At 36.3% G+C, this 24865-nt stretch overlaps 3 protein-coding genes across 12 annotated transcripts in view; 1 reads left to right on the forward strand and 2 right to left on the reverse strand.

Moving 5' to 3' along the window:
• Positions 1-308, reverse strand: part of ZNF45 (zinc finger protein 45) — a 29540-nt gene extending 29232 nt beyond the window's left edge. For 4 of the 5 annotated variants that reach the window (XM_070044183.1, XM_070044182.1, XM_070044180.1 and 1 more), the window contains exon 1: positions 1-308. The gene's annotated coding sequence lies outside the window, so the exon portion shown is untranslated. The other variant, XM_070044184.1, reaches the window with a different exon arrangement.
• Positions 160-24736, forward strand: ZNF404 (zinc finger protein 404). 6 transcript variants are annotated; one of them, XM_030874026.2, is made up of 6 exons: positions 162-223; positions 1118-1192; positions 4587-4681; positions 14245-14304; positions 15247-15373; positions 19513-24736. In XM_030874026.2, the coding sequence occupies exons 4-6, from the start codon at positions 14275-14277 to the stop codon at positions 21033-21035; spliced, it is 1680 nt and encodes a 559-aa protein (XP_030729886.2). In that variant the 5' UTR covers positions 162-223; positions 1118-1192; positions 4587-4681; positions 14245-14274; the 3' UTR covers positions 21036-24736. The 6 variants fall into 6 exon arrangements, with proteins under 6 accessions (XP_030729885.2, XP_030729886.2, XP_060144975.1 ...); XM_060288992.1 differs by having other exon boundaries at positions 173-223; positions 1123-1192; XM_030874025.2 differs by lacking the exon at positions 4587-4681 and having other exon boundaries at positions 160-223; positions 1123-1192.
• ZNF283 (zinc finger protein 283) overlaps positions 2898-24865 on the reverse strand; it is a 58301-nt gene continuing 36333 nt past the window's right edge. Inside the window, exons 8-10 of the mRNA XM_030874024.3 lie at positions 18682-18762; positions 18502-18560; positions 2898-7504 (exon numbers count right to left, since the gene is read on the reverse strand). The gene's annotated coding sequence lies outside the window, so the exon portion shown is untranslated. The remainder of the gene's footprint in view (positions 7505-18501; positions 18561-18681; positions 18763-24865) is intronic.

Genomic DNA, 24865 nt, shown 5'->3' on the forward strand with positions numbered 1-24865 from the left:
CTTTTCCACGTACGCAGGTCTACCTGAAGGCACAGTCCTCCCGAGGTCGGGTCAACCTCCGCCGCGTGCCGCCACACGCCTGCGCCTGCGCACTCGGAACACCGCGCCCTCCCGGCGCCAGGACAGTTCCGGGTGGACTGCATTTCCCAGAAGCCGCCGGGCTCGCATCAGCCTCGGTCCCTGCGTCCTCTTCCGGTGGCCGAGCAGCTGTGGTCCCTACGTGGTGAGTAGATCGTATCCAAAGATAAGAATGGGTGGAAGCTTCCATAGTCTCTCACTGCAGCTGGACTGGGACCCGCGGTGGGGGTGACAGGCGCTCAAGGCAAGGACGCTCCGGGCGCGGACGCATCTTCTCGGGCCTCGAGTCTCAGGCTCGTGTCTGCGTGAGCAGCAGAGAAGATTTGTATGCCTGTTGAGATATTTGTGTGTGTGTGTGTGTGTGTGTGTGTGTGTGTGTGTGTGTGTGTGTGTGTAGGTGTAGACGTGTCTCCGTGACAATGTGTGCGTTTGTGTGTCATTATTTAACTGGGCGATTGTGCTTATTTAACTGCGTGGCTTATGGATGAGCGAGAGTTGTGTGGCCATGTGGGTTGTCACTGGAACTCTTGGCTCTAGACTTCGCTGATTCCTCAGCCCTCTCCTCTCACAGCCACTTGGGGTCAGGCGCAGATAAAGGAGGGAAGCCAGATTCTGAGCTTTAGAATGGAAGAATGGAGGATCCCAGCAATTGATCATGAGATGAGATTTTCTGAAGCTGGATGCGGCCCCAAGACAGGCTTCTGGGAAGACCTGATAAGGTCCCAGGAGTAGGATACCCTCCTGGGAGGGTCCCCTTAGAAAGTTCCGAGGGGCCAGCTATGTTTCACAACCACAGCATTTCCAAAACTCTGGCCCCAGGAACCTGCTGTGAATTAGACAGATTCCACCCTAGACATCAGTGACGGGGCCTCTCTCACACTGGGAAAGGTCAACGCTGTCCCAGTCTCCTTCCTACTCCCATTTGGTTGTTTGTGGTGGACTGGGTAAAGGGGTATGGTCATGGAGGGAGGGTATTTTGTAAGTGAATGTGCTCTCCAAGAAAATCCTGATGTCTCATGATTGCCTTCTCTGTTCCCAGTGCAGCCTGTCTCGGAAAAAAAGGATACTGAGAGAGGAAAGAATTTTTGTTACACAACTAGAAGTTTAAGTTCAGGTGAGTTGGTGTTTCCTCATTATTCATAAAACACACTTTAACTTTAAAGGCATGTAATCCTTCTTTTCCTTCAGCTGAAATGTCCTGCCTGGTACTGACATATCTGTAAATCATATGGCCATGCAGAGGAATCACCCCGTCAGGGTCCCCAAGCCCTTCTCTCCATAATTTATTTAACCTGTGGCCTACTGTTAGCTATTATATTTCTATTTTTGACTAAAAATTAAATTAGTCTATAATGAACATCATTATGCATAGATCTTTATGTTCTATTATAGTCATACCTAAGGATAAATTTCTGGTTTTGAAATTTGAGTCAAATACCAGATATTTATGCTTGTATTCATTGGAACACAATGACAAGAAGATACAGTTGCTATCCTCAAATGACTTGTTATCCAGTAAAAAAATGAAATCAGTGGACCTAGAGACTGTCATACAGAGTGAAGTAAGTCAGAAAGAGGAAAAACAAGTATCATATGTTAATGCATATATGTGGAATCAAGAAAAATGGTACAGATGAACCGGTTTGCAAGGCAGAAATGGAGACACAGATGTAGAGAACAAATGTATGGACATCAAGGGGGGAAAGGGGGGTGGGATGAATTGAGAGATTGGGATTGACATATATACACTAATATGTATAAAACAGATAACTAATAAGAACCTGCTGTATAAAAAATAAATAAAATTTAAAAAAAAAAGAAATCAGGATAGGAATAAGTAAGATAGAGGATCTGAAATGCCACTGGAGAAATTCAGGTGACCTGCCTCAGGAGTTGATAGGAAGAGACATCATTTTGTTTATAGCAGCACTGCCAGAATATGATCAAATTATGAGAACTCTGTGAAGAAAAATGGATTTTACACCTTAGCGTTTTTATTCTAGTGATGTTAAATGCATAGTGACAGTAAATGCGACAACTGTATGCAGGACATCTTAGCTAGGAGGACAGGTTCAGAAGCAAAATAAATCTATCAATCAGGAATATATAATAGGAAGCAGCATTGAGACTACCATTAATGTATACAAAACATCATAGCCTCCAGTTTACACAGACATACATTTCTATAGACAAACAAATTAGGGTTGGTTCAAGTACTGGGAACTGATGGAAATGAAGTAAAACTTTTCAGTAAAAACACAGGAACTGTTTTTAGAACAGCATTCGTTCTCAAATGTAAGCTGCATCAGAATCACCTGCAGGGCTTGTTCAAATACAGTTTGCTGGGCCCCAGCCTCAGAATTTCTAATTCAGTGGGTCTGGGATGGAGCTGAGAATCTGCATTTCTGATAAGTTCCCAGAGATAAAATTTTGAGAACCTTTGTTATAGAGTGTACTAGGCTTTATCTTCAGGTTCAGGGATATTAAAGGGGGGAGGAAGAGGTTAGATTTTTTTCCACCTCTCTGGAGAAGAGGTTGCTCCTTTAAAAGATAAAAAACATATCTGTGTGTGTATGTGTGTGAAATTAAGGAATGGCTATTGTTTAAAATTTTCTGAAATATACATTTAGGAAAAGGAAGAAAACCAAGGCTATGACACACAAATAAGCAATGTTAATAAATAGGTACATACATTTATATATATTTTTCTATTTATTGTTTTCTGTCACTTTTTCTATATGTATTGATAAGTACATATATTTTTATAAATATAATCGTATTTTCTATTTGTATAATTTTGTGCATTCGTAACCTGATTTTTTAACAATGTTATTGAGATGCAATTCACATACCACACCATTCAGCTACTTGAAGTGTACAATTTTATACATTTAATATATTCACAGGCTTGTGAAACCATCACCACAGTCAACTTTAGAACATTTTCATCACCCTAAAGAGAAACCCTATTCCCATCAGCAGTCACTCCCCATTTCCTGTAACTGCCCCAGCCATGGTGAACCACTTACCTACCTTCTGTCTCTATTAATTTGCCCCTCTGGACATTTTGTAGAACTAGAATCACACAATATGTGGTCTTCTGTGACCAGCTTCTTTGAATTACTATAATGTTTTCACTGTGATTCACATAGATTCATCCATGTTGTAGCATGTGTCGGAAGTTTCTTCTTTTTTTTTTTTGTGGTACGTTGGCCTCTCACTGTTGTGGCCTCTCCTGTTGCGGGATGCGCCAGCTCAGTGGCCATGGCTCATGGGCCCAGCCGCTCCGCGGTATGTGGGATCTTCCTGGACCGGAGCACGAATCTGTGTCCCCTGCATCAGCAGGCGAACTCTCAACCACTGCGCCACCAGGGAAGCCCTCTTCTTTTTTAAGGCTGAATAACATTCCATTGTATGGATATACCATGTTTTATTTATCCATTCATCAGTTGATGGACATTTGAGTTGTTTCTGCTTCTTAGCTATTATGAATAATGCTGACAGGAGCATTTGTGTACAGGTTTTTGGGTAGACATATATTTTTGTTTCTCTTAGGTATACATTTAGGAGTGGAATTGCCAGGTCATATGGTAACTCGTTTGAGGAACTGTCAGATTGTTTACCAAAATGTCTGTACCATTTTACATTCCCAACAGCCACATGTGAGGGTTCCAATTTCTCCACATTTTCACCAATGCCTGTTATTATCTTTCCTTTTTATTATAGCCATCCTAGTGGGTATGAAGTGGGTCTTGTGGTTTTGATTTGCATTTCCCTGTTGACTTATGATATTGAGGGTCTTTTCACATACTTACTGGCCATTTGTATGTCTTCTTTGGAGAAACGTCAGTTCAGATTCTTTGCCCACTTTTTAATTGAGCTTTTGGTCTTTGTAACCTAATTTTTATACTGACATGATATTTTGAATATTTTCATTCCCTTAACAGTTTCTCAAACTTAGCATTTAATGACTTTAATATTTCATTACATGGACACATCAGCTGTTGCTGAGTTTAGAATGCTGAACACGCCTGCTCTCCATGCTGTACCAATTCTATATCTTGATCAACTTCACTTCTTCCAATTTCTCAGGCCATATGGGAACTTAGGGCTTTGTAACTTCAGGGGTAGTGACGTTTGGGAATGTGGCAACAGTCTCTAGTGATAACTGTACTGTCTCAGAAGAACTTGTATAAGGATGTGATACTGAAAAATCATAGAAGCAGAGTCTTTATGATCAAATCTTTAAATTCAAAATGTGATCTCTGGGGCTTTTTTCTTCCCTTAATGTGACCCTCTAGGGAGGTTGAAGTGTTTGAATTTCTGAGGGATTTGAGATTTAAGTGACTGTTCTACTCTATTTTCCTTGAGGCACCATCATCCTGGTTCCTTGAATGGCTTTCCTTTGGCCTTTCTTATGTGGGACTTCCCTGCCCCTACACCACAGGACTGTGTCTGGATTTGTTGAGAGCTGCAGCATGCCTAAGTTCTATTTCTTTTATGTGCAGGTTTTTCTGTTTCCAAGCCAGGTGTAATTCCTGAATTGGAACAAGGAGTCCAGGCCTAGTAGGTGGAGAGTGTAGTGACAAGAGGATTTGTCCAGGTGAGTCAGGGGAATCCAGAAAAGGGAAAACTATGGAATATCAAAGTTCATGACTGATGACACAGAACCTTGATATTCCAGTATGAGACAATCAACTCAGAGACTTTAAGCCCTTGGAGGAAAAAAAGGCCTCATCATCATACCCCAAATATCACCATATTCATCTTTTATTTCACCCTCCAATCTCAAAGAGAGTGATTAGCTCTATTATAATTTTTATTATAGAAGTAATACATTCTCATACAGTAATTCAGAAAGTACAGAAAAGCTCAAAAGAAGAGACTACGGTAAACATTTTACTCCAAATTTTTTTATCCATCCCTCAATGCACATGCATATATTCATACATGTTATTTTACTTGTCATAACAGGGTAACATTTTGAAATATAATGGTTTTACCCATTATCATCAAATAAAGGTCTCTATCATTTTTTCATGGAAATATATATAATAAAGTATACATATCTTAGCTGTGCATATAGCTTAATGAATCTTTACATTTGAAAACACCACCCAAATCAAGAAATAGAGCATTTCTATCCCCTCCTGGAAGATGTGCTTATGTCCTGTCCCAGTTAGAACGAACCCTCCCCCACAAGAAGTAAACATTATACTGACTTCTATCACTCAAGATGAGATTTGCCTGTTCTTGAACTTCATATAAATGAAATCTCTTGTCTCTGCTGCTTTTTGTCCAAAACTGAACTTTTGAGATTCATACGTGTTGTTTTGTGAATCAGTAGGTTACCCCAACCCGAGTGTTGTGTAGTATTCCATTGTATGACCTTACCACAATTTGTTTATTCATTCTTATGATGATGAGTTGTTTCCAATATTTGACTATTATGAATAAACCTTCTATGAAAATTCTTGGACAAGTCTTTTTGTGGACACATGTTCTTGTTTTTCCTGGGAATATACCTGGGGGTGGAAGTGGTTAACTTAATTTACACTCCGACTGCAATGTATGCAAGGTCTAGTTACTTCTCAAACTGGCCAATACTTGATATCGTCAATCATTTTAAATTTAACCATTCTGTTGCATGTGTAGGAGTATCTCATTGTGATTTTAATTTGTATTTTTTTGATAAATAATGTGAGCATCTTTTCATATGATACTGCCCATTTTGACATACTCTGATGAACTGTCTATTCAAATCTTTTGTCCATTTTTTAGCCTGGCTTTTGTTCCTTTTCCTATTGAGTTGTAGGAATTTTAGATATATTTTGAATACAAGTCCTTTGTGTGTGTATATAAACCTGTGTGTATGTGTGTGTGTGTGTGTGTGTGTGTATGTGTGTATGTGTGTGTAGAGAGAGAGAGAGACAGACAGACAGAGAAAGGGAATATCTCCTATTAGCCTGTAACTTCTTATTCACTTTCTTAATGATATCTTATAATGAAGAGATATTCTTAATTTTAACTGAGCTCATTTAACAATCTTTTTCTTTTATGGCTATCGCATTTTTGTTCTGTTTAAAACATCTTTTCCTGGGGAAGAAGGGACAGATCTTCCTTATGGTAGAATTCCAGTTGTTAAGTGTAGAAGGAAAGAGGGACATGGAAAATGGCCATTAGGCAAACACCACAGTAATCGTTGTTTCAGACGAGATCCACTGGTAGATGCTAAAACTAGAGGGTGAAAGTTTGAAGAGAAAAAGGGTTTGCATAGTGTCAGAGGATTCCCCATCACCCACGATATTTATTAACAACAGAGGGAAAGGTAGTACTTTTCTAGTGGGGAAACCCATCAGAAAGCAGTTTCACCAAGTGATCAAGGTTAACATCATCAGTGATAAAGTATTGACATCATGAGCCCTTTCATGTCATACAATGAGAAGGACAGAGCATCACTGTGGTACTGCCAAAAATACAGAGCCTCATTCCAATTGTGAAACATCAGACAAACCAAGTGGAGGGACGTTTGATAACTTAAATGATTTGTACTCCTCCGAAGTGAAGAGGTCATGAATTAGGTGTGATAGACAGACTTTAGGGTGACTGCCATGATTCCTGCCTGCTGGTGTCTATGCCATTGTATAATCCCCCTCCATTGGAGTGCAAGCAGGACCTGTGACTTGTTTCTAACCAATAGAAAATTGATGAGGGGATGTCAGTCCTGTGATTAGGTTACTTTATACGGCAAAAGTAAAGGGGTGTCGCTACTATGGTTACATTATGTCACATAAGAATCCATCATAGGGACTTTCCTGGTGGTCCAGTGGTTAAGACTCTGCACTTACACTGCAGGGGACGTGGGTTTGATCCCTGGTCATGGAACTAAGATCCCACGTGCTGCGAGGCACGGCCAAAAAAAACCAAAAACAAAACAAAAAAAGACTCCATCATAGCATACTGGAGCTAGAGACTCTGCTCGTGGGCTTGATGAAGTAAGGCAGTGTTGGACATCCCTTGCAAGAAACTGCAGGCAGCCTCTAGGACCTGAGGTCATTCTCCAGCTGACAGCCAGCAAAAAGTTGAGGCCCTCAGTCATCCAGCCGCAAGCGTATGAATTCTGCCAACAATCTGAATGCAATTGAAAGTGGATTCTTCCCCACTTGAGCCTCTGAATGAGAACACAGCCCAGCTGATACCCTGTTTGCAGCTTATAAGACCAGCATGAGGAGACCATCTATCGAAACTGTCCAGACTCCAAGTTCACAGAAACTGTGAGATAATAAATGTGTGTTGTTTTAAGCTAAATTTGTGGTAATTTGTTATGGTAGTAGTTGAAAGCTATTACCATAAGAAAGACTGTGGAGATTGGAAGAGACTGAGGAGAAATAACAGCTCAATGCAGTGTGGGATCATGTATAGAATCCTGGAAAAGAAAAATGACATTAGTGGGAAAAACTGGTGATATTTGAATAAGATATGCCATTTGTAGTACTGTACCAATGTTAATGTCCTGGTTTTGACCATTGTCCTATGTAAGATGTTCAAATTAGTTTGAGCGGTATATAGGTAACTGTACTACTCTTGCAACTTTTCTCTAAGTCTAAAGTAAGTGGAAATAAAAATTAAACCAAAAAAAAGAGAAAATTTTGCCTACCCCAAGATCATGAAGATATTTTCCTGTTTCTTCTTACAGAAAATTTATTGCTTTAGCTTTCACATTTAGGCCTATGATCCATCTTGAATTTACATCTGTATATGTGGTGGGATCAGGGTCAAAACCATTCTTTCCACACAGATTGCCAATTGCTCAGGCATCATTTGTTGAAAAGACTATCTTTTCTGCTCTAAGTCAGACTTTTATTGTTAAAAAAATGTGACTATATATGTACAGGGCTCTTTCTGGACTGTCTATTCTGTTGGTCTGTTTGTCAATCCTGTGTCAGTCCTGCTGTTTTAATTACAGTAGCTTTATATTATGTCTTGATATCTGGTAATGTACATTCGACAACTTTGTTCTTCAAAATTGCCCTGACTGTTCTGGATTCTTAGCATTTCCATATAATTTTAGAATGATTTTCTTAATGTTCTAAAAAAAAGCTGCTGATATTGTTTAGAGATGCATTGAATCAGTAGATCAATTTAGAGAGAAGTGGTCATCTTAAAATAGATTCCTCCAATTCATGAACATGAAATATGTTTCCATTTATTTAATTCTTCTTTAACTTCTTTCCTTAATGTTTTGTTGTTTTCAGTCTAAAAGTCTTGCACCTCTTTTGTTAGATTCATTCCAAAGTGTTTTATATTTTTCATGTTTTTTATGAACTGTTGGGATTTTTAAAATCTCATTTTTCAATAGCTTTGCTTTACTATAATTGTTTGTTTTATACTGTGACCTTTTATTCAACAAACTTTCTAATAAATTCATGTATTCTAATAGTCTGTAGGATTGAAAATTTTTTTCTATGTACAAAATCATGTTATCTGCAAATAAATGTGGATTTACCTCCTTCCTTCCAATCTTCATACCTTTCATTTCACTTTTTTCTCTTATGGTATTGGATAGGTCTTCAAATACAAAGTTAAATGGAAGTGGTAAAAGTGGAGATCCTTGCCTTATTCCTGAACTCAAGACATTAGTCCATATTTTACCTCTCAGTTTTATTCTGTAGATCCCCTTTATCAAATTAAAGAAGTTCTATTCCTAGTTGGCTGAGAATTTTTATCATGAACTGATGTTGAATATTATCAAATGGTTTTTCTGCATGTAATGAAATGATTGAATGGTTTTTCTCCTTTATTATTTAAAGTTTGAAGATTATATTGATTGCTTCTTAAAAATAAAGTGACTTTGCATTTTGAGAATAAATCTCTTGGACATATATATCACTGGCCTCTCCTTGCTAATATTTTATTTAATATACTTGCATCTGTGTTCATGATAGAGATATATTGTAGTTTTCTTTTCTTGTAATGTCATCGTCAGGTTTTGATATCACAATTATGAGGGCCTCAAGACATGGTCCATTTTTATTTGTTTTCTAGAAGATATTGAGTTTGACTGGCATTTTTAATTCCTTAACTGTTTGGAGAATTTGCCACTGAAGCCTCTGGGCCTGACATTTTATGGGAAGGTCCTTAATTAATATAGATTTAATTTCTTTAATAAATATAACAATATTCAGATTTTCCATTTTTTATATCAGTTTCATTGAATTGTTTTCAAGAAATTTTAAAATTTCTTCTACATTTTCAAGTTTATTGTCGTAGAGTTGTTCATAAAATTCTGTTATCAATTTAATAATGTCTATAATATATGTAGTGATATCTCCTTTTATAGTCCTGATATTGGCAATTTTTTCCTTGAACAGTATAGCTAGAGGTTTATTAATCTTATCTCTTCAATGAAATAACTTTTGGCTTTATTGGTTTCTCTCTGTTATAGATCTGGGTTTTTTATGCCACTCATTTTAGTATGTTTTACTTTCTGTAGGCTTAATTTGCTTTCCCTTTTCTAGCTTCCAAAGGTAGATCATTGATTTTTAACGATACTACTTTTATAAAACATAAATTTATGTTTGGGTGAAGGGGATCAAAGAGTAATAAGAAAGGAAAATAATAAGTGGGCAATCATTATAAATGCTCATGCTATCTACTGGGAGAAAATAAATTATGAGTTTATTTGGCATTGTAGTAATTTGACAAAGGATTTTCATAATAATTTCACTACTAATTGATTTACTATGTCAATGTCTTTAGTACACCTAGTATTTACCAGTGGTGATTAGATAATGAATGGCATTTATCTGCAGCATTTGTAAAAACAAAACAAAAACAAAAAATATATATTTAAAACTAAAAATATCATTGTAAACATTGGTTTGACTGCATCTCACAAGCTCTGTTATGCCATACATTTATTATCATTTAGCTCCAAATATGTTCTAGTTTCCATTATGATTTATTCTTTGACCTGTACTTATTTCAAGTGAATTTTTATATTTGGAAACATTTGAGAAATACCTGTTTTTGAGTTCCAAAATATACATTCTTTGATATTAATCCTTTGAAGTTTATAGATACTTATTTTATGGCCCAGAATATTCTGAAAAATATGCAAAGAATGTGTAGTCTGTATTTTGGGAGTATAATGTTCAATTGGGTCATTTTGGTTATTCCTGTTCAACCTGCTATGGCCTTGTTGATTTTTTTTTTCTCTTCCTGTTATCAGTTACCAATGGAGGGTATAAAAAATCTCTAAAGTTAATTATAAACTTGTCCTTTAATTCTGTTGACTTTTGCTTTTGAAGCTATCTTATTAGGAGTATAAGGAATGTAGGATAACTGTTATATTCTTGTTGAATTGTAGGAAATATCTCTTTATTACTTATAATACTTCTTGCATTTAAGTCTATTTATCTGTTGTTAATATACCAGTGTGCTTCTAATTACTGTCTAATATACTTTTCCACTCTTACTTTTAACATATCTGTGTCTTTAAAGTATGTTTCTTATAAGCAGTGTAATTGATCCTGTTTTTAATTTAATCTGAAAATCTTAGTTTTTAATTGCAATGTTTAGTCCATTCACATTTTATTACAGTTACTGATATAGTTTGGTTTAAATATGCCATCTTGCTATATGTTTTCTGTTTATCCCATTTATTCTTCATTTCTTTATTCCTCCTTTCCTGCCTTCTTTTGAATTAATCAGGTAGTTTTCATTATTCCATTTAATCTCCTCTATTAGCAATTTTAGTTGTGCATCTCTGTATAATTCTTTTAGTAGTTACCTGAGCTATTATAGGGTGCATCTTTTTTTTTAACATCTTTATTGGAATGTAATCGCTTTACAATGTTGTGTTAGTTTCTGCTGTATAACAAAGTGAATCAGCTATATGTATACATATTTCCCCATATAGGGTGCATCTTTAATACAGTCTTCTTTAAAATATGGTTTTTAGGGGACTTCCCTGGCGGTCCAGTGGTTAAGACTCTCCACTCGAAATGCAGGGGGCATGGGTTCGATCCCTGATTAGGGAGCTAAGATCCTGCATGCTGCATGGCACAGCTGAGAAAAAAAAAAAAAAAAGTAGGGTTTTTTAACCACATATCAAATAACATAAGAACATTTCAATAGTTTAAATCCATTTATGCTGATATTGTCATTCCTTCTTCCAGTAATACAATCTTCACAAAGCATTCTAGTTTTGGTTCCTTTAAACAGTCCATTTGTTTAGTCATATCAGTCATATATTTACTTGTCCACAGCTGTTCATTGCTTTTTGGCACATTCATGCTTCCATCTAGGATTATTTTCCTTTAGCCTGACTGCTGTCCTTTACTATTTCTTGTATTGTGGGTCTGTTGATCAGAAATTCTCTCAGCTTCTGTTCAAAAAAATCTTTATTTTACCTTCATTTCTGAAAGATATATTCTCCAGGCATAAGATTCAGAGTTGTCAGGGGTTTTTCTTTCAGCACTTTGAAGATACGATTCCATTTTTCAGGCCGCTAAAGTTTCTGTTGAGATAAGAACTATTTTTGTTGTTGTTTATTTATAACTGATGTCTTTTTTAAACTACATACTTTCAAGATATGTTTTTCAATTTTGTTTTTCAACAATTTGGCTATGATATGCCTGGGTAAGAATTTCCTTATTTTATCCGGTTAGGTTTGCTGAGCTTTTTGATTTATGTATCAAGGTATTTCATGAGATTTGGAATGATTTTGTCCATTATTTCTTCAAATCAATTTTCCGTTCTATTTCTTTTAGGTGTTCAATTCCACATTTTGTCTGTTTCTTGTACTTCTCTTACATTCAGCTCTGTTCTTTCTTTTCCTCTCTGCATAAGATTATTGTTAATTTGACTTTATGTTAATTAATACCATTTTCTGCTGTTAAATCCATCCAATACATTTAAAATTTTTGATATTATATTTTTATAACTATAAAATGTTCATGTGGGTCTCTTTTTTATGATTCTACTAAATCTCTATTGATATACTCCGTTTTGCATTCCATTTTGTCCATCTTTTCCTCTATTTTCTTTAGCATGTTAATCATAATATCTTCAAGTCCTTGTCTACTAGCTCCATTGTCTGGATCATCTTTGGGTTTATTTCTATTGAGATTTTTCTCTTGATTATCAGTAACTTTCCTGTTTCTTTGCATTTTTCGTAAGTTTTATCATATACTGGCATTGTTGATAATATATTATAGAGACTCTGGATTACGTTATCTTCCTTTAATAAGTCTATGTCAGGGTTTCTCAACCTTAGCACTGTTGATATTTTTGACCAGATAATTCTTAGCTGTGGTGGGGGGCTTTCCTATGCCTTGTAGGATGGTCAGCACCGTCCCTGATCTCCACCCACTAGTTACAGTAGCACCCCTCCACACATTTTGACAAACAAATATGTCTCCAGACATTGCCAAATGTGCCCTGGGGGGTAGGATCACCCCCTATTGAGAACCAGTGATCTGCGCAATCATTTTCAGTATCTGTTTCATTTTCCATTATATGAATGAATATACTTTATTGAATTAACTACCCATCTAAGTACATTTAGATTTTTCTCCAGCGGTTTTTTTTTTCATTTTAACTAGTGTCTATCATCATATTCCTTTATACATCTCTAGGCACATCTTACAGTTATTTCCTTTAGGTGGAGTCTCAGAAACGGCCTTTCATTGTTAAATTCTTCTTATGCACAATTTTTCGTACATGTCTCAATTGCACTAGGTTTTCACAGGTTTATAGGACAGCATGAGAATGCTCTTTTCCCTACAGCCTTACTAATATGTGGTGTATCATCAACTTTTAAAATCTGACAGTTGAATACCTGTAAAATTGTACTATCTTTGTTGCTTTAAAACATCTCTTTAGTAAATCTTTTGACAGGTGCTGTCTTAATTATTTATGTTCAGGTTTCATATAATGAAACAAAAAATCTGGGTGTCAGAGACAACAGTTCAAAAAAAAGTTGACTTTATAATTATAGAAATGTGATTGAAAACACCACTTCTACTTATAGTTTGTGATATGGGAAAATACCTTTACTTCTTTGAGCTTTTATTTCCTCATCTGCTGAATTGAGTTAATAAGCACATTTCAGGATTAAATGTTAATGTGTATAGCGCAGCTATCACATAGAAGGTTACAAATATCTATGTATTACTGTATGGCTTTAGTGAGTATGAATTCACATCTCCCTGTGAGTACTGGGTGGCAGTGATTCATGCCAGCAAGCAAAGTGGATCCTGATAGGGAAATCCAGGTTGGTCAGCCCAGAGGACCTTGGAGTCAAGTTCTGGCTTCACGTGGGCAGACAGTTTTATGGTGGTCAAGTTTTCCAAGTTGGTCCCTACTCTTTTCTGCCTTTTTAAAAAATTTATTTCTTTTTATTTTTGGCTGCATTGGGTCTTCTTTGCTGCGCGCAGGCTTTCTCTAGTTGCACCGAGTGGGGGCTACTCTTCATTGCGGTGGCTTCTCTTGTTGTAGAGCACGGGCTTTAGGCACATGGGCTTCAGTAGTCGTGGCACGTGGGCTCAGTAGTTGTGGCTCGAGGGCTCTAGAACACAGGCTCAGTAGTTGTGGCTCACGGGCTTAGTTACTCCACGGCATGTGGGATCTTCCCAAACCAGGGCTCGAATCCATGTCCCCTGCACTGGCAGGTGGATTCTTAACCACTGCGCCACCAGGGAAGTCCCTGTTTTCTGCCTTTTGTCTGGCAGAGTCCAGGTCCACCTTGAGGACATGAAGGTTGTTGAAGTTTGTGTTGTATGGCCTGGTCTGAACCCTGGAAGGTAGGGCTGAATTGGGGAGGATCCGCTTAGTGTGACTGGACAACCCAAGCTGGGTACATCTGGCATGATCAGAATGAGAAATAGGCCAGAGGGGCGTGTCTGGATCTGGCTTTGGTTCAAGAGAGCCTCTGCTCTGTATCCACGCTTGTGAGGCTTGTTTCCCAGACACAGGAAAGGGTTTGAGTTTGTCTGGACTCTGTCTCATATCCCCTGACATGTGTTTATGTGTTTGGGAGGGCAGAGAGTGGGCAAGGATGGCGAGAAACAGGAATAAAGAAGAAAAAAGAGAGGCTCTCTTACCTTAATTTTGGGAGTTCTGAGCTACATTGGGTTTCAAGGCTTCTTTTTCCTCCCTCAGCTCTGGCTTCTCTGGACTCAGCTTCTGAGGATGATTGGCAGTTCTAAAACCATGGGCCGGGTAAGTGGATGTCTCTCCTTCCTGAAATATTACAATTTTAATTCAGATAATATTTTCATTCTTTATCCCAAAACCTCCTTCCTAGGAAAGCTGTATCTCAGCCTGTTTCACAGTTGCTGCCTTTACAGAGAAGGATGGTGTCCTCCCTATTTGCTCCCTTTTTTCAAACTGATTTTTCAGTTTTTCATCAAATGAGTTATTCCTCTTCTATATGTTCAGTCTTCTCTCGAGAGCAGTGTTGGAGCAGTAAAGGGGTGAAGTACCTTGAAGGAAGTATTTTAGCTTCCCTTGTTAGGTTTGTAGTTTCATTGTATAGAAATGGTGGTCCTCTTTGACCAGAAGAGGGAGAACTTTCTCCATAGTTTTCCAGGTAGATAAGGGAGAATTTGGTTTCGAATGGTCTCAGTCTCAGTGTTAGATGAGATCTCAGCTTTGAAAAGCTTTTAGGTTTGGGTTGAAATGGGATTGGTGCCTGCCTACAGAGAGGAGGGGTTCTGGCTAAGGAATCACTGAGAAGTGAATAGGGTTCTGAGGCCCATTTTGTAGGGGAAGAGAGATTGCTTGGCTTGAGTCACTCAGTGTTGTTCTGGATCATTCTACATTAGTGTGTTCTAACTCAAGAACCAGAAGTTCAGTAAGGGATTGTAGAAAGGGAAGATGAGAACCACATCTGGTGGATAATACTGAACTGTGGGGAAGAGGTTAAAGAAAATTTTGAAAATTAAAATTAAATGTTTTGTGCTCCAACAGGATTCTTCAAGATTGGGTAGGGAATCTACTTCAGATATGCTAATTTATTTATTATTTATTCTGATCTACCCATGTCATGATCTTTAACTTCAGCCTACTTGTTTTTATATATCATCCCCTACTGCAACTCAATATTCCATCTTGAAATTTTTTTTCTACTTTTACAAATAATACATGAATTTATCATTTCAGGTGCCACTGACATTCAGTGATGTTGCCATAGACTTCTCTCAGGAAGAGTGGGAATGCCTAAACTCAGATCAGAGGAACTTGTACAGAGATGTGATGTTGGAGAATTATACTAACTTGATATCACTGGGTAAGGACATCTGCCTGAAGTAATGTAGAATCTGCTATCTGGAATATCCACTTTTTCTACTGTATATTTTATGCTCTGTGCTAAGAAACTAGCGAAATTTCCATATTCTCAAAGGACTATTTTGGGCTTTGTTAGATTGAAATAAGCACCTTCATTCAGCACCTAAATCTTTTTTAAAATTTTATTTATTTATTTATGGCTGCATTGGGTCTTCGTTGCTGCATGTGGGCTTTTTCTAGTTGTGGCGAGCAGGGGCTACTCTTCGTTGCAGTACGCAGGCTTCTCATTGTGGTGGCTTCTCTTGTGGAGCATGAGCTCTAGGTGCAAGGGCTTCAGTAGTTGTGGCACGCGGGCTCAGTAGTTGTGGCTCACAGGCTCTAGAGTGCAGGCTCAGTAGTTGTGGCGCATGGGCTTAGTTGCTTCGCAGCATGACAGCACCTAAATCTTCTCTGTCCTTCATTTACCTTCCTACCTCCTTCTGATCCATCCTGCAGTTGCTTTTTCTAAATGACCAAAGGATTGAATTCTGGGAATTTTCTGCATAACTACTGGCAAAGAAAACAAATGTCAAATTGTGTGTATTTTCATAATGTCAATAAATATTCTATTTTAATTGCCAATCCACCTACATGGAGAACAGGTAACATAGAGTCCTGGTTTTCTCTTTATTACAGATGAGACTTTGTAATTTTTACAGTGGTAGAATGAGTCAAGATCATTATCTTTTTGAGTATTTTCTGTTATAGCAGTGAGAATGTTGGCTTTCAGTAATTTGATAGATTCTACTCAGAAGTGTCTTTGTTCAGTTTTTGGACAATACTTGACCGTTCTCTCCAGTTATACCTACGTTAGATCTTTTGAGAACTTCTCTCTCTAGAAATTCACTTTGATTGTCTTTTATAACTTCCAGTTACCTGTTGCAATTCTTTTATTTACTGTCTTTTTATTACTATTTTTTATGTTTTAATTATTTATTCTCATTTATTTATTTTTGCCTGTGTCAGGTCTTAGTTTCAGCATGTGGGATCTTTCATTGCAGCATGCGGGCTCTTCATTGAGGCGAGCAGGCTTCACCCTAGTTGTGTGTGGGCTCCAGAGTGAGCAGGCTCAGTAGTTGCAGCATGTGGGCTTAGTTGCCCCTCGGCATGTGGGATCTTAGATCCCTGACCAGGGATCAAACCCATGTCCTCTGCATTGGAAGGCAGATTCTTAACCACTGGACCACCAGAGAAGTCCCTGTTTTTTTTTAAATTTAATTTATTTTTCTTATGTTGGCTGCATCGGGTCTTAGTTGCGTGCAGGCTCTTCGTTGTGGCGTGCGGGCTTCTCTCTAGTTGTGGTGTGCAAGTTTTCTCTTCTCTAGTTGTGTCACATGGGCTCCAGGGCGCATGGGCTCTGTAGTTTGCGGCACCTGGGCTCTCTCTTTGAGGCACGTGAGCTCAGTAGTTGTGGTGTGCAGGATTAGTTGCCCCGTGGCATGTGGGGTCTTAGTTCCGCAACCAGGTATCGAATCCACATCCTCTGCATTGGAAGGTGGATTCTTTACCATTGGACCATCAGGGAAGTCCCTCATCTGTTTTTTAAACTCTTCCATCAGTAGTTATTTTGGAATTCTTGTATGCCTTCATTGTTTGGTATCATCTGTGGGTCTACTTCTATTGTTTCTGTTTTTTCCTCTTGTTATTTGTCATATGGTAATGCCTCTCCAAGTTACTAGTAATAGTGATCGTGTGCTGGACATTGTGTACAAAAGAATTGAAGAGATTCTAGATAGTGGTATCTTCCGCCAGAGAGAACTTAACATTTTCCTCTCTGGGTCTGATAGAATAGCAGATATTAAGCTGGGTCAGTGCTGGTTTTCAGTTTGGTAATACTCAACTACCTCTTTTTTATCACTGTGCTCAGAATCAGTGAGTTTCTCTAGGGGAAAAGCGGTGGTAGATCTTCAGGGCTAATTCACCACTCCTTTAATGGCTCTTATCTGTTTGGATTTTAAATTTACTCTCCCAATGGATCTTTTATTTCCAGAAGAAATGCTGACAATTAATAAGCTAACCATCCATTTGGTAAGTTAGGAAGAGCAAAACAGACTTAAAGAAAGTGGAAGAAAGAAAATAATAAAGGAAAGAACAGAAATTAATGAAATAAGAACTGAACATATAAAAGAGCAAGTCAAAACTATAAATTTGGTTATTTCAAAGAATTAATAAAATTGGTGCAACTCTCTCAACGTGAATCTATGTAAGAAAAAAGGGGGCCTCATTACAAATCCTGAAACCTTGAAAATATGATGCTAATTTTGATAAACATTATGCCAAAAACTGAAAAATCGAATGAAATAAATTATTAGAAAATTTTAATCTACAAAACAAACACTCAAGAAAAAAATTGAAAATATGAAAACTCTCACAAGCACTAAAGAAACTGCATCAGTCATCAAGAGCCTTCCCACAAATTGGAAGAGTCAGGCCTGGATGGTTTGTCATTAAAGTGCAAAAGTTTGAACATGTAAGAATTTGGGGGAAATTTTCCCCATGACCTCTTATATGTGGATTCTGACAAAGGATAAAGCTACAGAAAAGTAAGAGATGACTAGAAAATAGCTACTTGAAAATACAGAGTATATTTATAATAGCTCTCTAAATATCCTTGTCTACTAATTCTATTATCTGTGTCACTCCTTGCTCTGTTTCTTTTTCTTGATTTTTCTCCTAGGAAGGGTTATATTTTCCTACTATTTTGCATGCCTGATAATTTTTGTATTAGGTGCCAGACATTGCAACGTTTACTGTGTTGGAATGCTGGATCGGGGGACTTTGTTCTGGGATTCAGTAAATGGGACTTGTTGATCCTTTCATGGTTTGCTTTTAAGCTCTATTAAGCTGGGTCCAGAACAGCTTTTAGTCTAGGGCTAATTTGGCCCCGCTACTGAGGCAATAAAGTGTGAGAGATTAGAGTCAGAGAGAGATAGTTGGTAACTGTTGCATAATTTTCAGAAACTAGATCATTATTTTACTCAGTTGCCTTCTCCACTGACCTTGATTTTTATCCTTACTTACCTTGATTTTCATCCAAGTTACCTTTTTTAATTCACTATTTTATTCTACAGTTCATTATTTAATACTTACCTTGTGGTAGAACTTGTTTTTCAGTGGTAGTTGAAAGAAGTTTTGAATTCATACTTGAGCTTTAGAATAAGAAAATAAATAGTAAGACAAATGAGACAATAAATATGTACGAGAGAAAAGCATCATGAAGACAAAGAATTAGATGTTGGAATATAGAATAAAGGATATGAATTTACTTACAGTTAGCAGAGCCAGCCTTTCTGAGGAAGTGATTTGTAACACCTGAAGACAATCATTTAGAGAAGCCACCTAAGAGGATTCCTGCAAGGTAAAGCATCCGTGTGAAGCCACAGGCAATGGGAAAAGTTGCAGTATGTTCTAGTAGCTGAAAAGATGCAGTGTGGTCAGATATAGGGGAAAAGATGTCAAGGGCTTGAAATGAATTTGTAGAAGTAAGACAGAGTCTTCTTATTTATGGTTATGCGCTTGGGTTTCACTCTAAGATAAAGACAGACCATTGAAAAAATTACATAGAGAGCCATCTGGTAGAGAATATTAAAAATGTAGATGACCAGGACCTACTCACAGATTCTGATTCACTCAGTCTCAGTGGATATCTAAAGGGTAGTATATACATACATCACGCCCTCTTTGAACCATTATTTTAAAACTTCTCACTACACCCCTCCAGGTTGGCACACACAGTTTTGAGGACATTAGCCTGCTGTTGCCCCCTGTGCCTGGCAAAGCAAATAAAGCTATTCTTTTCTGCTTCAACTCTCTCAAAAGAGAAGGGTTGTATATGTAAGAAATTCCTGTGGAAATACTGATCCACAACTAAATATGAGAACTACTGATTTTTCTCTTTGCCTATTCGCAAACTTTACATTCTCATGTTAGCTTTAATAATTTTCTGAGCCCTTCTTGCCTTTAAAAAATTTCATCACATTTTTTAGAATTTTATGACCCTTTTACTTCTAATGGATATACTTGTCAATTTATTATTCTTCTTACTATATTTCCCCTTGTACAAGAAAAATAGCATTTGTTCGTTCTCTCATTTTCTTTCAGACATTGATTTCACAAGTGAGAGCAACAAATTATCTTCAGAAAAAAGCAGTTATGAAGTAAATTCATACCATCGGGAGACAATGAATAGAAGTAAAACCTTCAACGTTATGGCGTTTATTTTCAGAAATGACTCACAGAACAGAACTAAATTTGAAAGACAACAGAAACCTAAAATGGGATATTTTAATCACATGATATTCAGGAAACATATATCCCTTCCTCTACATCAAAGACTTCACACTAAAGAGAAGTCATATGAATGTAAGGAATGTAGAAAGGGCTTTAGGAAATATTCACACCTTATTGAACATCTGAGAGACCATAGTGGTGTAAGACCCTATGAATGTAAGGAATGTGGAAAGGTCTTTATAGTTCTCCAGGATTTTATTAGACATAAAAAAAGTCACACTGATTTGAAACCCTTTGAATGTAATGGATGTGAGAAGGCCTTTAGGTTTTATTCCCAGCTTATTCAACATCAAATAATTCACACTGGTGTGAAACCCTATGAATGTAAGCAATGTGGGAAGGCCTTTAGACGTCATTCTCACCTTACTGAACATCAGAAAATTCATATTGGTTTGAAACCCTACAAATGTAAGGAATGTGGGGAAACTTTTAGGTTGTACCGACATATGTGTCTCCATCAGAAAATTCATCATGGTGTGAAACCCTATATTTGTAAGGAATGTGGAAGGGCCTTTGGTCATCGTTCAAGTCTCTATCAGCATAAGAAAATTCATTCTGGTGAGAAACCATATAAATGTAAACAATGTGGAAAGGCCTTTGTTCGCAGTTATCTACTTATTGAACATCAGAGAAGTCATACTGGTGAGAAGCCTCATGAATGTAAGGAATGTGGAAAAGCCTTTAGTAGGGGCTCAAGCCTTCTTAAACATAAGAGAATTCATAGTAGCGAGAAACTCTATGATTGTAAGGAATGTGGAAAGGCCTTCTGTAGAGGCTCTCAACTTACACAGCATCAGAGAATTCATACTGGCGAGAAGCCCCATGAATGCAAAGAATGTGGGAAGACTTTTAAGCTCCACTCTTACCTTATTCAACATCAGATCATTCACAGTGATTTGAAACCATATGAATGTAAACAATGTGGGAAAGCCTTCAGTCGTGTTGGAGACCTTAAAACACATCAGTCAATTCATGCCGGGGAGAAACCTTATGAATGTAAGGAATGTGGAAAAACCTTTAGACTTAATTCTCAACTAATTTATCATCAGACAATCCATACTGGTTTGAAACCATATATATGTAAAGAATGTAAGAAGGCCTTCCGTTCTATCTCAGGTCTTTCTCAACATAAGAGAATTCATACTGGTGAAAAACCTTATGAATGTAAAGAATGTGGTAAGGCCTTTAATCGTAGCGATCGACTTGCTCAACATCAGAGAATTCATACTGGTGTGAAGCCACATAAATGTAAGGAATGTGGGAAAGCCTTTACTCGTTGCTATCAACTAACTCAACATCAAAGATTTCACATTGGCGAGAAAGTCTTAATGTAATGAGAGTCAGAAAGCCTTTAGCCATGACACATCCTTTAACATTTATCACTATTCTACCACCTAACGATACGGTAAAGATTAAATTATTTAACATAAAATATGATTGTTTGGAAGGGCATCTGGCACAGAGTATTTGCTTACTAAATCTTGTATCATTCTTTAATGATAATTACTAGTATTACTATAAATAAATTCATGTGGAAGGAAGACCCTGTGAGCATATTTTAAAAATCTATCATCACTCATCCATATTTCATTTCAGATAATTAATTCTGGACAAAATCCCATAGAATGTTTTAAACAAGAAACTTTTTTATTCAAAGCTCATCCCCCTGAAGATTAATAATGGTAAGAAACCCTATGCTTTTGAATATTCAGAATATAGCTGTTGAAAAATTGGAAAGTGGTTTGAAGAAATTTTTTTATAATAATTTCTATAATACAGATAACATACAATCCACATTCCCTACAACTCATGGAAATTAGAGATTAACAATGGGTAGCCAAAAGACAGATGTTGACTTGGAGAAGGTTTCCTCAAGTATTTGAAAAATGTTAAATTTACATAAAAGGTACAACAATGGTACAATGAAGGTTTATTTACCCTCCACCTATATTTAGTATCTCTCTCTCATGAAAATGTATATATACAGATTCACATATATTATAGATTTTATATATATATAATTTTGCTGTGCCTTCTGAGTGAATGTTTTAGGTATCACTTCACCTCTAAAAAAAATCAACATACAACTCAAAAATACAACTGCTAGATTTAAAGATTATCTTCTACATGACCACTAAGCCACTGTCACCTAAAAAACAAAAGTAGACCTATAATATTCTGTAATATTCATCCCATTTACAGAATTCTCCAATTTTTTAAAGAATGTCTTTTGAAAGTGCTGGCTTTTTTTTTTTTAAGCCTAAAACCAAACTAAGGTCACATATTTTATATGATTATGGCTATTGAATCTCTTTTGGTCAAACACTTATCCTCTACCTGTTTTGTGACAAACTTTTTGAAGACTCAGGAGAAGTAACCATATAATGTTGCACATTCTGTATTTGTACTAATTTTTCTCTGAGTGGGCTTGTTTCTCTATCCCTCGCATTTATTCTGAACTGGATGTTATGTCTAGAGGCTTGATTAGGTTTCAGATTAAACATTTTTGACATGATAACTTCATAGATAATATTGTGTACTCAATATTGTAAAATAACAGGTGGCACATAGTGAAGCTATGTTTGATCTCTTGATTCATGTATTGACCACCAGCTCTCTCCATTGTATCAGTACTAGTTTTTTGGGGATTTTTTTGTTTTTTGCAATTAAGAAGTAGCCCACAGAAAGTCACATCACCATTCCACTTGGAAATTTAAACAGTCTTGAGTATTTTTAAAGAAATTAAGACCAAAAAAAACACCATCGTCTTTCATATTTACCCACATATTTACCTTTTCACATGATCTTCATTCCTTCCCAATGATCTAAATTTCTATCTGGTATCATTTCCCTTCAGCTTGAAGAACTTAATTTAGCACTTCTTGGAGTATATGTCTGCTGGTGGTGAATTTTCATTGTTTCTTTTACTGAAATGCTTTGTTCCTGAAGGATTTTTTTTTCTTGCTATAGAATCCTGGGTTTTGTTTTATATATTTTTAAAAAAGATATTATATCACTGACTGCTGGCCTCTATAGGTTATGAGAAGTCATTTGAATTATTTTTCCTCTGTGTGTAATGTGTCATTTCCCTCTTTGTGCTTTCAAGATTTTCTTATTACCTTTAGTTTTCAGCTGTTTGAGCATGATGTCCCTTGGTATAGTTTTCTTTGTGTTAATCCTTTTGGGGGTTCTCTGAGCCTCTGAAATCTGTACACTTATGCCTTTCACTAAATTTCAGAAAACTTTGGCCATTATATCTTCAGATATTTTTTCTGCCCTTACTTCTCCTTCTGGGGTTCCAAGTAGTCATATGTTAAATCTTTTAATATTGTCCTACAGGTCACTGGCTCTGTTATTTATCTTCAGTCTTTTTTTTTTTTTTCAGTTTTTCAGATTGGATAATTTCTATTGCTCACTTACTCTTTTTTCTGTCCTCTCAATTCTGCTGTTAAGCTTATCTATCAAATGTTTATTTTCAGATATTGCATTTTTCAATTCTAGAATTTTTCTTTAGTACTTTTTTATAGTTTCTGTTTCTTTACTAAGATTTCCTACTTCTTCATTGCAAGCATATTTTTACAGTACTTTTGATTACAGTGAATTTTTTCTATGTTGATTCATCTAGAAAATATGTAAAATTATTTTCATTAACTTATTAAAAGTTTCAGTTTCAACAAATTTTCCTACCCTTTTAGCTAGGTCACAAGAAACGCTTTTCCTTTCCTTAGAGTTTCAGGTTTTGTTTGTTCATATGCAGCATGATATGGTAAGAAAACATAAATCACATTGTCATTTGGGGAGATTTTGATTATGAAATACTTGGCAAGTATTTCTCTTAAGTCTCAAAGTTCAAAGTATGGTAAATCTTTGTAAAACTCTGTCATCATTCAACCAATGCGCATTGGCAAAAAACATAAATAAATTCATTGTTTCCTCTTTCAACAGTTCCATAAAGTAATAATGATTCATAATATTTATGTGTATATTCTAAACCATTACTTTTCATACTGTGAAGAAAGCAATTAGGAAGACATTAGTCTCTTGCCTTAAAATTCCAAGGAATCCACATTTTTAGTGTAACATTGTCGGAGCACTATCCATTGTGATAGAAATTATTTTTTTTCATACCTAGTGGGAATTGTTTTTTGACATATATAAAAAATTCAAAAATATCTGTGCTATGAATCTGATTTTTTAGGCTGCAAATTCACAAAATTTCCTTTTGATTTGGAAGCCTTTTGTGATACAATGTACCCAGAGTATTAAATGGGCAGTATCTCATATTGTACAACTCATCTGAAACTAAAGAAGAATATGTGTAGCTTTACAAATTTTAAGTTAATTGATTTTTGATATTGTTAGAAAGAACTTGTATTCTAAGGGCAGTTGTTGGGTGGCTTAATTGAAGATTCTTTTCACTTTTTATAAAATATAATTTTTAGTCTTTGCTCATAAAATCATAATAAAATTTCCACAATTAAACTAATCATTTATCTTGCTATCTCTCCATCTAAAAGTTGATTCCTTTTTTTGGGCAAGACCCAAAGCCATTTTATAGCTAGACAGAGTTATAAGCTCAGATTATGTTTAAAATTTATTTAAAGTTTTCATTGCACACTTAATTCAGATTTTAGGCAACTAATTTCATCTATTCCTATTTGCTTATCAAGAGGAAATTTCTCATCAAATTTACTAGTATTTGCTGAAAATGTCTCACAATATTTTCCACTTCATTAACTTAAATGTTCTTTTTTTCCATAATCAAACAGCTTTTTTGATTTGCTCTGTCACAGCAAATTGCAATTGTCATTCATCATGAAATTCACAGTATATCTTCTTCCAGTCTCTTATTTTTAACTATTCTGGCCATAGTACTTAATCCACTTGATTCTGCATCAGTAGTATGCTTTCATTTAAAATTTTTTAAATGTACACACTTATTTTTTAAAACTAGAATGCTAATTTAAATTAAAGTAAGTTACCAATTATTTCCTTCATATCAGTGTAACTCATGTTGTCTTCATAAAATATTCAAATAAATACATCAATTTCTTGACACCAACTAGATCAGTGATGTGTTTATGTGTGATGTTAGACACAACATATACATACAACATGCACAGTATAATACAAAAATCTATGCAGTGCAGTGACTAAAGTGAAA

This window comes from Globicephala melas, chromosome 19 (assembly GCF_963455315.2).
Source record: "Globicephala melas chromosome 19, mGloMel1.2, whole genome shotgun sequence".
Classification (NCBI taxonomy): Eukaryota; Metazoa; Chordata; class Mammalia; order Artiodactyla; family Delphinidae; genus Globicephala; species Globicephala melas.

Bases quoted from the DNA above. Each gene is read 5' to 3' on its own strand.
- ZNF404 (XM_030874025.2), top strand. From the start codon at position 14,275: ATGATTGGCAGTTCTAAAACCATGGGCCGG. The intron at 14,305-15,246 runs GTAAGTGGATGT...TTATCATTTCAG, and splicing joins GTTCTAAAACCATGGGCCGG to GTGCCACTGACATTCAGTGA. The intron at 15,374-19,512 runs GTAAGGACATCT...ATTTTCTTTCAG, and splicing joins TACTAACTTGATATCACTGG to ACATTGATTTCACAAGTGAG.